The sequence below is a fragment of the Fukomys damarensis genome, unplaced genomic scaffold, assembly GCF_012274545.1.
Source record: "Fukomys damarensis isolate Sample0158 unplaced genomic scaffold, DMR_v1.0_HiC HiC_scaffold_18, whole genome shotgun sequence".
NCBI classification, from domain to species: Eukaryota; Metazoa; Chordata; class Mammalia; order Rodentia; family Bathyergidae; genus Fukomys; species Fukomys damarensis.
In genome coordinates this window covers 50235553-50253043 of record NW_022900930.1, presented here as the reverse complement: position 1 = coordinate 50253043, position 17491 = coordinate 50235553, and the positions used below count along the sequence as shown (strand labels likewise).

At 36.8% G+C, this 17491-nt stretch overlaps 2 protein-coding genes across 2 annotated transcripts in view; one reads left to right on the top strand and one right to left on the bottom strand.

Moving 5' to 3' along the window:
* Positions 1-812: 812 nt before the first annotated feature.
* On the top strand, positions 813-2695 carry Defb105b (defensin beta 105B). Its single transcript, XM_010622562.2, has 3 exons — positions 813-885; positions 1265-1306; positions 2571-2695. Exons 1-3 carry the CDS (start codon positions 816-818, stop codon positions 2693-2695), a joined length of 237 nt encoding a protein of 78 aa, XP_010620864.1. The 5' UTR covers positions 813-815.
* A 3030-nt stretch (positions 2696-5725) lies between these two features.
* Positions 5726-17491, bottom strand: part of LOC104861201 (putative zinc finger protein 705G) — a 32563-nt gene continuing 20797 nt past the window's right edge. Inside the window, exons 5-6 of the mRNA XM_033765537.1 lie at positions 13649-13731; positions 5726-5943 (exon numbers count right to left, since the gene is read on the bottom strand). Of these exons, the coding sequence (XP_033621428.1) occupies positions 5866-5943; positions 13649-13731 (161 nt within the window). The 3' untranslated portion in view covers positions 5726-5865. The remainder of the gene's footprint in view (positions 5944-13648; positions 13732-17491) is intronic.

Below are 17491 nucleotides of genomic sequence, written 5' to 3'. Positions count from 1 at the left end.
TATGTTCTGTTCTAGGTCATGCACTTGGTAAGTCTGTCTGACTTCATGGTCTACATTTGCTAATCTTTGTATTTTTGCAGCCGCCAAATGAAGAACAAAGCATCACATAAATAGGGGCAGCAAGGTGGCACGAGGCATGATTTGCTTGGAAAGAGGACAGTGGTATAAACACCGCCTGTGATACTCCTGTTCCTAATGAAGTAAATGAGGCGTTTATGACTCAGGTGTGGTTTGTGATGCTCTACAAGCAGAGATTCAGAGCTAACTTGGTAGAGTAAAGGCCCCCCCTCCCTTTCTCCTGACACAGTTAGAGACCGTAACTCTGAAGCAGAGAAATAAACGTGCACCAGTGCTGAGCTTCCACAGGGTCTTGTGGGCCTTGGGCTGCACACTTTGGAGCAGTGGCGTCACCAGAGTGTGGAGCCTCACCACGCTGGAGAACAGGCAGAAAGAACAGAGGCGGTGTGTCTTGTTTCTCCCAAGAAAAATGATCTGAAAGTGATGAGAGCAGAAACTGGGTCCTCACCCCTGCGTCAGTACCGCAGAACTGTCCGCTCCCCTGGCCCCCAGTTCCTAGCCGGGTGTTGTCTCCTCTTTGTCACCAGACAGGCAGACTCCCCCCAATAGAAGACTTCTTGTGCCAAGGTAATTAACATGATACCAGCCTTCGGTCCTGGGAAATGGAGCATATAATTGTGTCTTCTTTACTGATTCACTTCACTAACCAAGAGTGTATCCCATTACTTTCAAATATAAATGAGATTCTGTCCTGGGACAGAATCCTGTACCCTTGTTCTGAAAAGCCACCCTCAGAGATGGCCCCAAGCAGGAAGATGTTTTACTTTGTCTTCATTTTGTTCTTCATTGTGGCTCAACTGCTGTCAGGTAAGTGAACATGGGAGGATTCTGAAGAGGCCGATCGGAAAGCTTGATTTTTCTGTGCACCAGCCCAAAACTGAGAGTAAAATCCAGATCCTCACAGTGCTTTTCCCAGAAATTTATTGGATCTGCAGTGACACGTTTTTGGAATCAGATGCGTATGCCACCTCTGCTTCTCCATCTTCTTCTTTCCTGCTCCTCCTCTTCCTTCTGTTTTTCTGCGTGTGGCTTGGTCTTGCTGGTTACTAAGCTGCTGTCCTGGCAATAAAATTTCAGTTCTGTCTCCTGCAGATCCGATGTTCCATGTGACAGGTGAGAACACTTTTTAGCAAGGTTATTTCCTCCACTGCATTCACTTCTAAAGTCTCTTTTATTTTACATTTAGGGTGCCAGGCAGGACTTGACTATTCCCCATCATTTCCAGCAGGTAAGTTACACACCTTCTATGCCATTTTTTCTTTTCTCTTAGGAACTCTGGCCCTGTTAGTTATCTCTGATTACGGGGCCACGGTGGAGTCACAGCAGTGAAAGAGGAATTGCTTGAATCCTGCCCTACCAACTCTACCTTGTGGTATGAGGAGGATCAGGTACTGTAGCGAGAATGGCTGCATGCAAACTCATCACTGCAAAAAAGCTCTTCACAATGAACAGCCCCCAGGTATTTTTCTGTGGGGTCATCTTATCCAGGTTACTCATTTCTAACCTGTGAGACGGAACAGTATTTTTTATAGCATCTGGGCTCAGCGCAGTATAAACAGAATTGAAAAGAGGATACTTGGGTAATTGTAGACAATGTTGCGATGAGTTCAGATGCATTTCAGGGTGAGGAATACGAAGGGTGACTTAACCAGGGACTTGGTTAACCACGACACCTGGACTGGGCAGTTTCATCTTCAGGATGACCCTGTGAGATGGGTACTATTATAACTCAAATATTCGAATATGGATGATTTCATTTGATCACTAAACCAGTGAATGTCCAGAGGACACATGGGAGAGCCGAGATAGGTAATCTACTGAGCACACCCAGCCATCTCCAGACAGAGAAAGGAACTGAGCCTAAAACTCTTCACTTTGTCTTCAAGAAACAATCCATAAATACAAAATATCCTCTTATTTACCTTTAAGAAACTTTCGTTTCAGGCAGGTATCTTTGTAGGTCTATACCACATACATTATTTTATCTGCTTGTTGTTTGCTTTTATCCCATGTGAGTCTGAACAGTGGGAGAGCAGGGACTGTGGTTATTTCTTGCTTATAACTCTCTCTGACTCCATACTACAAAGAACAGAGTTTCTTTTCTTTTTTTTGTTTCATTAAGTTTATTGGTACTTTTTAGATATACAATGATATTCATCACTGAGAATTTGTACCCTTAAGTGATATACCTTGGTTCTTATTTTTTCTCCATTCCCCTGTTCTCCCTTCAACCCCTCCTCCCCTCCCTATTTACAAAGGCTTTGTTTCCATGTTTTCCTTTTCTCATATTTTTTTCCATTCCTTCCTTTCCTTTTCCCTACCCCTCCCAGTTCCCCTTCACTTTTAGACCTTTTCTTTACAAAGCCTGTGATAGTCTTGAAAAGAGTCTTCCTAATCACATGTGTGACGCTTCTCTCTCTGGGGGGCCTTCTACCTGCTCCCCTTCGCCACAGACCTCCAGGGATGCTGTCTCAGCAGCTGCTTCTCCACAGGTGAGCACAGCGCTTGTGACACGTGCAGGCTTGGTCGGGGAAAGTGCAGAAGGATGTGCCTGGAGCATGAGAAAGTGGAAGGCAACTGCATGCTGAACTTTTTCTGCTGTCGAGAGAGGATCTGAGTCACCAGGCCCAGCCCGGTTCTGCTCCTTGGCCTTCAGAGCAGGCCTGATGGAGATTCAAGGAAGGTCAAGAGAAGCTATGTGGCTGAACCAAGCCACACAGGAAGTGAAGTTCAGGGCCATCTCATCCCTTTCTCTCCCTTTGTAGGTTCCTTGTTTACTCTTAGTTTATATGGTCTTCGAAAATCATTAGCACATGAGCAAAAAGGAAACACTTACTGAATGAGAAAAGACTAATCAGAGGACATTGTAATTTATGAGTCATGTTTTCATACTTCCTTAGATGGCTCAAGGTACATTTATGAGTACTCACAAAGGGCAGTACAATATTCATATTTGAAAAAAATGTGGCCCAGCCAGGTTACCCTTCCCTCCGAGCTCTGCCTTAGAGCCAGCGTGCATCTGCCTGTCATGTACTGTGCTTCTGCCGGTACGCATTAATGTGCATAGAATAATCAATAAATGGAAACAGTATATACATCTATAATAACTTGTAATTCTATAGAATAATTTTTGTCTATCTACTTCATTTTTGTATGGTTATATATATTAATATTCATTGATTCTAGTGCTTATGATGCATTTTAAAATAACTCCTGTATATTTGGCAACACCTGTAATAAATTTTGCATCTGTCTTACTGTGAAAGAAATGGTTAATTTAAAATATTCAGCACAGAGGGAACAGAAATTACTGTACAACTTTTCTGTATTAATTTGTAGCTTCACAAAATATATATAAAATTTACTAGTCACGGGACCTAAACTAAATTGTGCGTTTTTAACATGGGAGTCTGAAAAATATTTTGTATAAAATCTGGCCTATTTTTTTCACACTCAGATTTATTCTCTGTCCATCCCTGCTTGGCTTTATAACCCTGGCACTATTCTCTGCCAAGCATGCTCTGCAGGCCTCCTGACTTCTGCTGGTCAATATGAGTGTTGGTAAGAAAAGTGTCAATGGTTCATCCATCACAATGAACCTGCTTTAATGCCAATGTGTACCTGGCAGTCCACTGCAGGCACAGCTCCTGCCTTCCAGTCCCTTCTCCTGGGTTTGCACGGAATCCAGGCTCTCCTTGCCCTAACGGTTGGTGTTGAAAAGTCTGCTGTGATTCTGATGGGCTTTCCTTTGCATGTGATTTGTTTCTTTTCTCTTACTGCTTGCAGTATTTTGTTCTTCTGTTGGGTTTCTGGGATCTTGATTATTATATGTCTAGGTGTAGATTTTTTTTTCTTGTGGCTAGTTGGGGTCCTATATGCCTCAGTTATCTGTATATCAAATTCTTCCCCTCTGTTTGTGAAGTTTTCTGTTATTAATTCTGTGAACAGCTTTTTAAAGTCATTTGTATTTTCTCCTGCTACTTCATGGATTCCTATCAGTCTTATGTTATTCTTCTTTGCGTCATCTAGGAGTTGTTGGATCGATTTGTCATGATCCCCTACTGGTTTTAAGAGACCTCTCTTTTCACGGTCACTGACTGCAATCTTATCTTCTATATCTGAGAGTCTATCTTCACATTCTTTTATTCTGTTGCATACACTTTCAATGGAGTGTTTAATCTCCTGGATATCTATTTGAATCTGTTTTATGGATTCCATTTCTTTCTACGTTGGGCGTGTATTGTTTCCATTTCTTTCTTATGCTGGGCCTTCATGGCTTCTATTGTGGTCCTGAACTCATGTATTTTTTTGTCAGTTTCTACTCTAGAGTCTCGAATCACGACTTTCATTTTGCTCACTATCTCTATGGTTATCTGGGAAATTATTTCTGTTTTAAATTTTTCTAGAGCCTGATTGATCTCTTTGGTTACTTCCTGTGCCTTAAGTTCAGGGTGTCCTGGTGGTTCACTATCAGCCTTTTCATCCTCATTTGCCCTACTGTTTGCCATTGGTGAACTGGAACTCTGTCCTTGTGTCTTGCTTAAGTGTTTTCTCATTTTTATTTTTGTTGTCAGGCTGTCCTTGGTTTAATCTCTGGGTTATCACCCCTCTCATCAGGACGTTCTCTCCTGCACTTCCCCACTGCGGACAGCAGGGGACATGCCAACCTGATTTTTCAGACCAGTCTGAGCACAAGCTTGGGGCTGGGCCAGTAAGTAGGGCACAGGCAGCGACTCAGGACAACAGGAACTTGATTTTTTGCAAGACCTCTCTGAAGGTGGCTCCCTCTTGAAAACTTAGGACAGCATTTAAACTTAGAAATTTATTCTGCTTCCTGTCCTGAGGTCTCAGGTGGAGGTTTTGCTGGACTTCTCCTGAAAGATTTTCACAAATACAAAGAAATAACTTTTCATGATCTAGATTAACTATATATTTTTAGGCCTCATGTAATAGTTTAGGAAGAATTATAATGCTTATGCGCACAGTATTAGAGGAGTTACGGCATAAAACATATAGCATGCTGTATTTAATTTGCAGATTCATAATTGTATGTGTGGAACCAAGTGGACACAGCTCAGAGATGGCACTTGGGTTTTTTCTTTCCTTCATGTGATGACTGCAAGGATGACAATACAACAGGGGATCCTGAAATATGTCAGGCAGTAACTCTTTCCAAGAAGAAGAGAAAACAATGAATCCCTAAGTCTTAGTGCCAGAGATTCCTGCAGACTCTCGTCCCCACCAGCCCAGTACATGATGCAGGGTTGAAGCAAAACTTAAGACAGAGTTAAAGAGAAAGTATGAACTGGGATGACCAATGCTCCTTTGGCAAAAGGTCCTGGCCCCTCTTTTCCACTGAAGTTTTTATTATTCATCAATCAGGGTAAAGGTGTAATACCTGTATAGATGTACGGTATGTGAATTTGCCATGGAGACTAATGCAGGCAAGGCTTTAAAGAGAAGTCAAAGTGTTTTCAAAACAGTAACAGAATAGACAAAATACATAGTTGTAATTGGAGCATTGTCCTTCAAACTATGAAGGCACTGACTGTGGGAATGGGATTTGGGTGCGATTCCTCTGACCTCAGCTACAGATGTTGTCCCCTATCAGCCCCACAGCTTCACAGGCCGTTACTCTAACCCCAGCTGTGGCCATTAGCAGGAGGTAACATTAACTTGTGCACTATTGCAATGCTCATGAGATGCTTCTGTGAGTCAGGTAGTTTCATGCAGATTCACTTCTTAAAGCTCATTGAAGGATCTAACTCTTTGCAGCCTGCACTGTTTTCAGCACCATCCGTATTGTGGGCTCGTCTGAAGCCCCTCTGCTTGTTCCTTTGTAACTCTGCTCTGAAGAGAATAAGTCTATAAATAATAAGGAAAAATAAACAAATCAGAAGAAAGATACAGACTTAAGTATATACTTTCTCTCAAGTAAGAGATACTATGTGATATTTAGTCTTGTGTGTTTGGTTTATTTTGCACAACACATTTTTCAACTGCATCCATTTTTCTACAAAAGTATCAAATTTTGCATTATTTACACTTGAATAGCATTCCATTATATATAGATAATCTAAGAGAACAAAGGCAAGGGTTGAGAAGGGGAAAATGTAACTAGAAGAAAGATAAGCCATGTAAAGGGATCTAATAAATTAATAAAGGCAAACATTATTTACATTACATGGGATAAGATTAATAATACCAGTAAGAACGAAAGTAGAGATTTAAGTGGTATTATGAACCTGTAATTATTCCAAAAAATGACTGTAGATTGCATATACTGCTCACATATACTAATACTATGTTTTAAATATGAATATAAAAAAACAAAAATAATAAAGGAAGATTATAAATGTTCCATAGTACTGGAAAAAATTCCTTGTGTTGAATTCAATGAATTGTGGATATCAGAAATGTCTTGGAAAATGAATCCATTTTCCATGCAAAAGGAAAAATAATAACTAAAACTATTGATCTGCTTTTAAATTTTCCAGTGATTAACTATTTCAACAAAATAACAGCAGAAATGTATATATAAAATTGTATAAAAACTGGATATAAACTCATGATCAAATGTTTCAATATTTAACTATTTTCATGTCAGAATCTACTATAATTTTATTTTCCAGGCTTTATATATACTGATATATCCAACATTTATATATTATAAATATTCTAAGTTCACAAAATTTTCAAAATGAACTATATTTGAATTTGTTCATAACCTAGTGAGTTTTGCAGAGATAACTCAACCTCTATTTTATTTTTTTAAATATTAGGTAAGATTCTAAATTTATCTTCACCAATGTTGTGACAAATTCAGGAAAGAGGAACATACGTACTGTAAGGCTGAATCGACAATACCTTGACAGATGACTTACACCTCCCCAGTATACACATTTCAATTCCCAGACATGGCACCAGGAGCCACCTCCAGTTAATACTGTGGAGGTCTTCTAGGCTCACGGCGATAAAAGACCCACAGAGAAAGGCTTCAACCCTAACTACTCCCTGTCATCTAAGAAAGGATCAAACCATCTTGGAAACCCACAGCAGAGCTCAGATTCAGTAGTTGAAGGTCACTATGTCCTAAAATATTACATATTCTTGTTCAGTCTGAAAAACTGTTATGGCAGTATTCAAAAATCACTAGGTTTGTAGAGAAAACCTAGCCATTTTCAAAATTGTCTCTATTCACAAGATATCAAGGACTGTGGTGCCCTATGGAAATTATTACATGAGTGGCCTATTCTCTATGATTTGTTCTGTAATGAAAATGTAAGATAGGTTGGGCATAGTGGTGCAGCCTGTAATCCCAACACTCAGGAAGCTGGGGCAGGAGGACCGCTGTGAGTTCGAGACCAGCCTGGACTATGTCGTGAGTTCCAGGTCAGTCTCAACTACATAGCAAGACCCTGTCTCAAAAAAAAAAAAAAAAAAAGGTAAATTTTTTCATTCACTTGAGCACTGATTTTAAAGCCATTGCTCTGTTTTTGTTTGTTTTTGGTGGGGGTTTTTTGTTTTTGTTTTTGTTTTTGTTTTTTGCTTCTCTTAGTACTGCTAGGGAGTGAAGAGAGGGACTGCACAGCAAGATACATGCAGTCTTTTTTAATGTTCTAGCTAATAATTTCTTGTGTTAATGAGTCATACGACCTTCAGATAAACTCACAGGTATGCATACCGTGGCTCCAGTAACAAATACCATAGGACAACTTTGGTGTCCAAGAAAGACAAAGCTAAAATAGACACTCTGCATGTAATTCCCAGGTCTCTTAGACAAACTTGGAATGCCTCATATCCTCTATATATTCTTTGTCAATTTTTTATGCTTGTATTTCTGTGAGAATCATTATTATCCCTCAGATGAAAACAACTGCATTATGAAGAATTAACATTTTCATATGCTGTTGAATAGATTTTTAATATTTTGTTATACTGAGACAAAATTCTGATGCATTTGTTTTAAAGAAAGCTGCTAAATCTATGGTCAATGAAAGACCTCAAGACAAATACCTGGAGAGTCACGGAGGGATATTTTCTGTAAATACATGATTTTTAAAAAAATAACAATTTCCACCTTTCTTTATCCACTTTTCCAGGCCGTGTTAAACTTTCAATTCTGAAAAAAAAAATTCAAAAAATCTAGGCAGATTAATGCCTGCTATGATAGGGAGAAGGTATTCTGTGGTTTCACATACTGCCATTTTTACTAACAAGAGTCCACTTTTATTAATTTCATACATCTCCCATGCAAAGTTGATAGATCAGTGATATCCTTGTATGTATACGTATATACCTATATTTTATATTTCAAAGAGAGGTATACCTCTTAATATCATTATTTTACATTCATACAATGGAAAATTAATTTGACGTATTTGTAGAGTTTTCTGCTGACTAGCATACTTCTAAAATTACTTGCTATTATTTCTTTTTGTGGGTAAATAACCTGTGTGATAGAATTGCAGTCTTAAATAATATAAGGATGTTTCTTGGGACAGCTTTGACTTCTCACACTGAAATAATACTGTACAAAAGTTATTTGCATTAAAATGTGCACTCAAAGCCTGGGGATTTAGCTCAGCGGTTCGGTGGCCTACCTTGCAAGTGCAAGGACCTGAGTTCAATCCCCGGTACCAAAAAAAAAAAAAAAAAAAAAAAAAAAAAAAGAAGTGAACTCAACTTCAAAGAACTTGCTTTAGATTTTTAAAATTTACTTACTTACAAATTTACGATATCTGTAAAATATGTATTGTTATAATTTGTATATGTTTTTAAATAAATGTTTCATGAAAAATACTTTTAACTCACATATATTTTTCCTTGGTTAAATCTGACTTGAAATTTAGTGGGTAAGTCTCTAAGGCAATTTTCAAAAACATTTTAGGGTATCCCATGTGTTCATTTTTTCAAATACATTTACATGCACACTGTACAATATTTCACAAATATATCAAATCGGGATATATACAGTTTGAATCTAAAAATGGACAACTGAAAACTATGTATTATGTAAAGAATATGCTGGCTTTGATCCCACATAGATATATTCTGATTTTCTGCAATCATAATTCAACGTATAGTCCTATAATGCCAATGACAATATTTATATTCATAATAGCCTAAATATGTATTGAATATTAATTTCATTGTCATAACTTCAGCATATGTTGGCTTGATTTACATGATAAAATGGTTATGGGTGTGCACTTGAACAAACATATCAACTCTATAACTTTGGGGAGAGTATCTCATTAAAAAGTTAGAGATCCCTGCATCTAACCAATATTGTATTCCTAGGAAAAGCAAGGATCACAGGACAGCAAAAATGCTTGAAACAATAGTTCCAGGAATTTCCCCTAAAACTTATACCTTGATAACCTTAGAAAAATGAAGAGAAAAGTCAAGCTCTCTGTCATATCATCCCATGTATGTACGTAACCTGCTGAAAATGGTGGGAAACAATTGAGAGGTGAAGCCACCTGGCTGGAAGAAATTCCCGAAAAATAGTCAGCGAAAATCTACCCCTGAGACAAGGTTTTTGGACCTAATGCATTCATTCAAAACTTCATTAAATATTACTAAAGAAACCTCAGATTTCTTCCCAATGCTTTATTAGTTAAATAATTAAAATCGCAGTTTTTTATTCTGTAAGTTGTATTGAATTTGGTCTTTAAAAATGTCAACTTCTCCCACACACCATATTTGATATTTGTAGTTAATCACACTATCCCATATGAATATTATTTCTAAACCATGGATTGAAGTATTTCCTACACATAGAATATTCATGTATTTTCCCTCTTGTGTGAGCTCTCTCAGGAAGACTGAGTAATAGAATTAACAAAAGTTTTCCAAAAATGATAATATTCACATTTTTGCATGAATGATTTAGTCATTATTCTGAAATATTTGCCTTGTATTTTGTTTTCTACTTCTTTTCCAGTGGATGTATTTTTTCAAAAGAGAACCCAAGGAAAATATCTGTTTCTTCCAATGGCTTATAAAGTAGATGACTCCTCATAAAACCGTCATGTGATGGTCACCAAGTGTTAATTTGGAACTTTCTTTTATTGATGACAAAGAGTATCTGGCCCAGTGTGCATGCTTACATTTTTTAACCATGCTGCTGTTTCAGTGAAGCCATTACCATTCTATTGCAAGAAATTGTTTCCTCAGGGTAATGATTTGATTGTCCTCCAAAATATTTTGTGACCAATCAGCTATTAAATTATCTGTTTGCAGTTATTGTGTAAACTAAACATTGTATTTATAATAATGGTCCATAATGATGAGATCTAGTAGTTCTTACAAGTGAAGTTTTCCAATATTGTTTAGAAATAAATTATAAAAGGATCATTTCCAACATTCTTAGATAGAAAATTTCTAATCATAGTCTCTACTCTCCTTTAAGCTGATAGATATCATTAACATGTTCTATATATGTTGGATCCTAGAGTGAAATATCAGAAGCAATGTTTGTCAGACAAATACCTCAGATTTTGAATCATGGAAAGCAACATATAGAGTTGTTTTCTGAATGTCCTTGGTTAGGTTGATTGGGGAGGACATCAACTGAAGAATTTTCCACATCATTAACTCAGGTGGTGCTTTTGTTCAGTTTCACATTTTGGCAGGTTAACGATGAAGTCAATTCCTTATTCATTGTATTTATGTTTCCTCAAAACAGGATAGAATATGTGCTGCATACATCCATTGTTTTCTTTTGTGAGCAGTCTGTCACAATGTTGGTAGAATCTGTTTTGATGCAGGACAGATTCTTTTCTCTATGGTGAGTTTATCTATCTCATAGTGATATTTTTCATCAGGTTGAAGATAAATTTGGTCTAAGGTTTTTCCACTCAGATGACATTTATGTATTTTCTTTGCTATGTGTACTTTCTCATCACTGTTATGAGTAGATGACTGTTTCCCACACAGATTTTCTCACTAGGGTTTCTGTGCTGTGAGATTTCTCTCATGGCCACTCAGGTTACATGAATGAGACTTTTCCAAATAAAGGATGTATGCATACTGTGTTCGCTAATGAATATTAAGTCTAAATCATTCACTGGAGGCTTTCTCATCCATAGGATATTCATTTTTTTCTTGTGTGAGTTCTTTCAGGAAGACTAAGTAATATGATTTACTGATGGTTTTGCAACAAAGAGAATATTCATGATTTCTCTTTAGAGTGTATTTTCTCATGTTTCCCATGCCAGATGAAGGAGTGAAGGGTTTCCCACACAGATGATATTCATATGGTTTCTCTCCTATGTGTGTTCTTGTATGCTGGTTAAGGGTAGATGAATCAGTGAAGGCTTTCCCACACAGTTGACATCTATATTGTTTCTCTTGTGTGTGTTCTCTTATGCTGTATAAGGTTCGATAACTGAGTGAAAGCTTTCCCACAAAGATGACACTCATATGGTTTCTCTCCTGTGTGTGTTCTCTTATGTTGTTTAAGGTTTGATGACTGAGCAAATGCTTTCCCACACACATGACACCCATATGGTTTCTCTCCTGTGTGTGAACTTTCATGCTGTTTAAGAGTATATAATTGAGAGTAGGCTTTCCCACATAGGTGACATTCATATGGTTTCTCTCCTGTGTGTGTTCTCTTATGCTTTTTAAGGGTAGATGACTGAGCAAATGCTTTCCCACACACATGACACCCATATGGTTTCTCTCCTGTGTGTGTTCTCTTATGCTTTTTAAGGGAAGATGACTGAGAAAATGCTTTCCCACACACATGACATTCATATGGTTTCTCTCCTGTGTGTGTTCTCTTATGCTGTATAAGGGTAGATGAATGAGCAAATGCTTTCCCACACACATGACACCCATATGGTTTCTCTCCTGTGTGTGTACTTTTATGCTGTTTAAGAGTATATAATTGAGAGTAGGCTTTCCCACATAGGTGACATTCATATGGTTTCTCTCCTGTGTGTATTCTCTTATGATTTTTAAGGGTAGATGACTGAGCAAATGCTTTCTCACACACATGACACCCATATGGTTTCTCTCCTGTGTGTGTGCTTTTATGCCGTTTAAGGGTAAACAATTGTGAGTAGGCTTTCCCACACAGTTGGCATTTATATGGTTTCTCTCCTGTGTGTGTTCTCTTATGCTGTTTAAGGTTTGATGACTGAGCAAATGCTTTCTCACACAGATGACATCCATATGGTTTCTCTCCTGTGTGTGTTCTTTCATGCTGTTTAAGTTTAGATGAAACAGAGTAGGTTTTCCCACACAGACGACATTCATATGGTTTCTCTCCTGTGTGTGTTTGATTATGCCTTCTCAATTTAGATAAATGAATGAAAGTTTTCCCATGGTGCTGGCATTCATACTGCTGCTCACATGTCTGTGTACTCTCATGTTGATAAAGAGATTCACTCAAATTTTCTCTGTACATGTAACCTTCATATAACTGATCTCCTATATTAGTTTGATTGTGACTGCTAAGCTCGGCACCACTTGTCAAGATTTTACCACATTGATGGCATTTGGATGAATGTTTTCCAGATTCATTCATTTTGTTTCTTCCATGTGGGGATTCATGTTTGTTGGTTTTGCAACACAGAGGATTTTCACATATATTTTTCTGAATAATTTTCCATTCCTGTAGTATAAGTTTTAGAGTTTGATTAATGTCTTTGCCACATAAATTACCTAAGATCATTTGTTATCTAGTATATATAAGTTATGATTTCTAAGACCCAAACTTGGAGTATTTTCTCAAATAGATAAAATTCATATTGGTACACTCCACTTTGAGTCATACTGCATTTTATGAGGTGTGAAAAGTATTTAATATGTTTCTCATTTACACATTTATACAAATATGCCACGATTAATTTTTCTTTTCTCTGTCCATGTATGAGTACTGACTATAAGGTTATTCTTACAGTATATTTCTGCAATTTTTATTTACAACAAGAATTTAGAAGTGAGAAATCAAGGCCAAGCACTGATTAAAGTATTCCAATTAACACCAATTGAAAGGACGTTTTGACAAAAGCTTATTGTTTGGAAGAAAATTACTTATTGTTCATAATATACCCAGTTATATATTATGGTATTTTCTCTATATAAGAATTCCTAAGTAAGCACTGAATTCTAGAGACTTTGACTTTTGTTTTTCATTATATGCCCATGCAATATTTCTATCAGTTATATATATTTTTTAAAGCAGCTTATTGTCAGAATCTTTATTATAATTTACAAAATTAGAAAGTTATTTGAGAAAAAATAAACCATGAGATCATGGTTTGTCCATTATTTCAAATATTTACTCTTTATACTATCACAACCCAGGAAGTTTTCATTTTATTTGTGATCTTGGATACATTTGCAAGTGTATCTGCAGTATTTTTCTTTTTTCCCGAGTCATACTTGGTTCTAAACTCATGTTAATTGTAACTAAGCGCAAAATTCTCAGAGCCTGTAGCTCAGATACAGGTTATTCTCATCAAAATTGCAGTTAGGCAAGTGTGCTCAATTACAAATTTATCTAAATAAACCTCTTTAATTTAGATAACAGTGTTCCTGTATAGAAACTTACCATTGCTTTGATGATGGTTCTGTCATTTCTTCGAATAGTTTGAGCCCTTTTCTTTTCTAGTGTTTCATGGGTGCTCTTTCTTTCTGTCATATTTAAAATAAACAATGAATTAGCAGTATTTTAGGAAAATAGAAATGATGAAATGCACCAAGACTCAGTATCTTTTGCTCTTGAAATGCCATCTATTTCAGTGTTACAAAACTAGATTTCACCAAACAGACAAATTCAAAACCTTAGAGAAACTTAAGACTGAAATATAAGGAATTGATTGACCAGTGGATTATGCAATGTATCAAGGAGAAAATTTGAATATCCTTTGAATCAAATGAATCTGAAACAAAGAAATTCAAAATCTCAGACATCTTCAAGGAGTCTATAAAAAGGAATTCATAAATATAACTGACCATATTAAAAATTTAAGAGATCTCAAAAAACACTTCAATTGTATATGCCCAATGCCTTGAAATAACAAAAGCAAAGAAAATGCAGATCCAAAAAAATAGAAAATACATAATTAGCTGATGAGCTGAAATTAATTAGAGTTACAAATAGCAATATTGTAATCATTTAAATGTGATTTTCTTAGAAACATTAGACTGTGAAACCATGACCTACATAATGAATTCTCAAGCCTGATTTATTCAAATTTAGAAAAAAGCATAGATATTAGAACTGGAATCATTGAAATACTGAGGACCACAATGATACATTTTTAAAACAGACATAAGAAAACTGTAAATTCTAGAAAAAAAATCCTTATGTGCCTTGACACATAAAATCTACTAAAACTGGATCTACCAGACATGAAAAATAAAAGAATATTCATGAAAAACAATGAGATCTAAGCATTAGAATATTCTATCCCCCCAAAAGAACCTAATTCCTATGAAATTTCTGCTAAAATTTAGCAGACTACATAAGAATTTACAGACAACAATATTGCTAAATAGTTGCACAAAATACTAAAGGAAGGAATGCTATTCAATTCATTTTATAGAACCAGTATCAAATTAACAACAAAGGACCTAAAAGTCAAAGAATAGGAAATTATTGAACAATATTTTGCAAATATTGATGAAAAGTATTGAATTCTTAGAATCAGAATTCAAGGACACAGATATATAATATCCATGCATTCATTCATGCTACACAAGAATGGGGGAACATACCACAAATAAAAAAAATTATAATTCACCACACGATTAGATTCAATAAAGAAAATCCCAGAATGATGCAATTTGATAAACAGAAAGCCTTCCTCAAAATCAAATCTTTTACTGATTAAAACACATGCAGAAACTACATAAAGATCAAATGTCAATATTAATAACAGCAAATATAAGTAAACTAACAAAATCAAACTGAATGGGAAAGGTCATAAAATATTTATGTTATAATCAATAAAAGAAAAAAATTAGATTTTCCCAAAAATTTCTGTTCACTATTTCACTGGAATATTTATATATGATAATTAGGAAATTGAAAAAATAAAAATAGGAATAAAGGAAGATGTCCAATATAAAATGAAATCAAATTATTCAAATGTGAATATGTTATGATTCTTCTTTATAAGACCCTAAAAGCAACACCAGAAATATTTTGGCTTGAAAAACAAATTCACCCAAACGACAGGATCCAAATATGAAAATACCTCAATCAGGTTTTCTAAACACAAAAAAGTGACTGAAAATAATCTGGAAAATTATTCCATTTTATTTTTTTACAGGATCTTTTTATGAAGCTTGGGATGTTCTTGTACTTACTATGTATCCCAGAGTGGGTCTGAACTCACCACAATTATTCCACCTCAGCCTCCAGTGTGCTGGGATTACTGGTGTAAACAAACACACCTGGCCCAGGTAATGATTCTTTATACAATGTGGGTAAAGTTAGTCTTTTCTGTCAAAGGACATAAGGACTATAAGTCCACTTTATATGAATCTCTAACTTTTGGGAAATGCTATTTTAGCAAAATATACTTATGCTTGTGTCACCATTCCTGAGAAGAACAACTTGAGACAAGAGAGCCACATGCCAGTCCTCCTGTGATGGAGTCCACCTTCAGGAAGCTGCAAATTCATAAATGGCTTTTCATTTCTGAGTCTACCTGTTAGTGCACAAATGGCTTCCCTGAACAGCAAGCTGTTGGTGTGTGGGAATGGACTACTTCCCACACCACTAGTTCAAGGGAGGTCTCAATGATTCTTGATGCTGTGACATTTTGGAGGGCAAGATAACAGTGCAGTTAATATGGCAGCATGACTCATACAGAAAACTCCTATGGAGGCAAAAAGTAATCCATGGAAAGAAATTAATTTCCTATGAATCAATGATCTGTCCCTACTAGAATAGCTTTTCCTTTGTTGCTAGGACCCTGCTCGTGTCAGTGCTCTCCAGTTCACTGTTCCCTGAACCACTCCTTACTCCTTGTAGAAGCTGTGTGTTCAATAAATAGCGGCAAACTCTGGGAGATGGTGTCATAGGCAGATAAGAGTTTGATGGACCTGGGACCCCCGTTTGGCACTAAGATCTTGTCTTTTTTAAAAAAAAAATCCTGCCACATAACCCCTGGTCAGGTGATTGGCGTTCTGATCAGTCTCCAATACACCTGCAATAAAACATTGTAACAAGACGTTTCTCGGTAACAGGATCTGTTCTGCTCAGCAACTATGACTTCTTAACAACTTGCCAATTGGGTTAGAATATGAGGCCATGCTCCCACTTTTTTCATTTTAAATTAATCTTATTGGTACATTTAAGGTGAACAATACAATGACATTCATCATTGGAAATTTGCACCTTTACATAATCCATCTTGGTTCTTTTTCCCCCATTCCCCTGCCCTTCCCTCAACCCCTCCATCTCTCCTTATCTACAAAGACTTTGCTTCCATTTTTTCATTTTCTCATATTAATTCCATCCCCTTTTTTTCTTTGCCCTACCCCTCCAATTTCCTCTTACCCATTGCCCCTTTTCTTTCTGTTTCACTTTGTCTATTATACCTTTTAGTCCTTATTTACACTTTCAGCTTCTCATTAAAGAAACTATTTGGTATTTATACATGTGTGTCCTACTTATTTCACTTAAGAGTATGGCCTCGATGTGCATCCATTTAGGTAAAACAGTCTCTAATTTCTCATTCCTTATGGCTGAGTAGTACTCTATTTTATTTAAAAACCACATTTTCTTTATCAGTCTCCAGTTCACCCTCTGACATTTACAGCATGTCACAGTGATGACAGGGAATCAAGAAATAAAAGTGGAGCTGATTGGCCATTTGTCTGGGTTATTCAGACCCAGCAACACACCCTTCTGAACAAGTAACGCCTCCCTGAGACAGCTTCAAGGTCCATTAGCAACACTGGATAATTTTTGTCTCAGAACTCGGTATGCAATATAGAACCAATAATGGGTTTGGAAAGAGGCCTGCACCTCTACTTCTCGGAAGGAGATGTCCACTGCCCTGTTGTAGTGGACTCCAATATCCTAGATGGTCAGTGCCTTATTTCTGCAAGCACCCAACAGGGTAGGAAAGTTCTCAAGAATGCAAGGGAGGGCCCAGAAAAAAACTGCTGCAGCTGAGCACAGGTCACAGTAAAAAATGTCAAGAACTGGGGTAACTTATTTCTTGGTGGTTGGGTCATCGTGAGGGGAGGCTGTGTGAGAGTAAGACATGTCCGAGACACAAACAAATGCAGGATCTCCATCCATCTGCAGGTCAACCAAGAAACTCAGCTGGAGATGGAAGGCATTTGGGCTATGGAGCAAAAAAATCACTTTGGGGAGCATGATCCTCTAGGTAACTTCTCACACTATGAAAACCCAGGATGGGTAATAATCAAA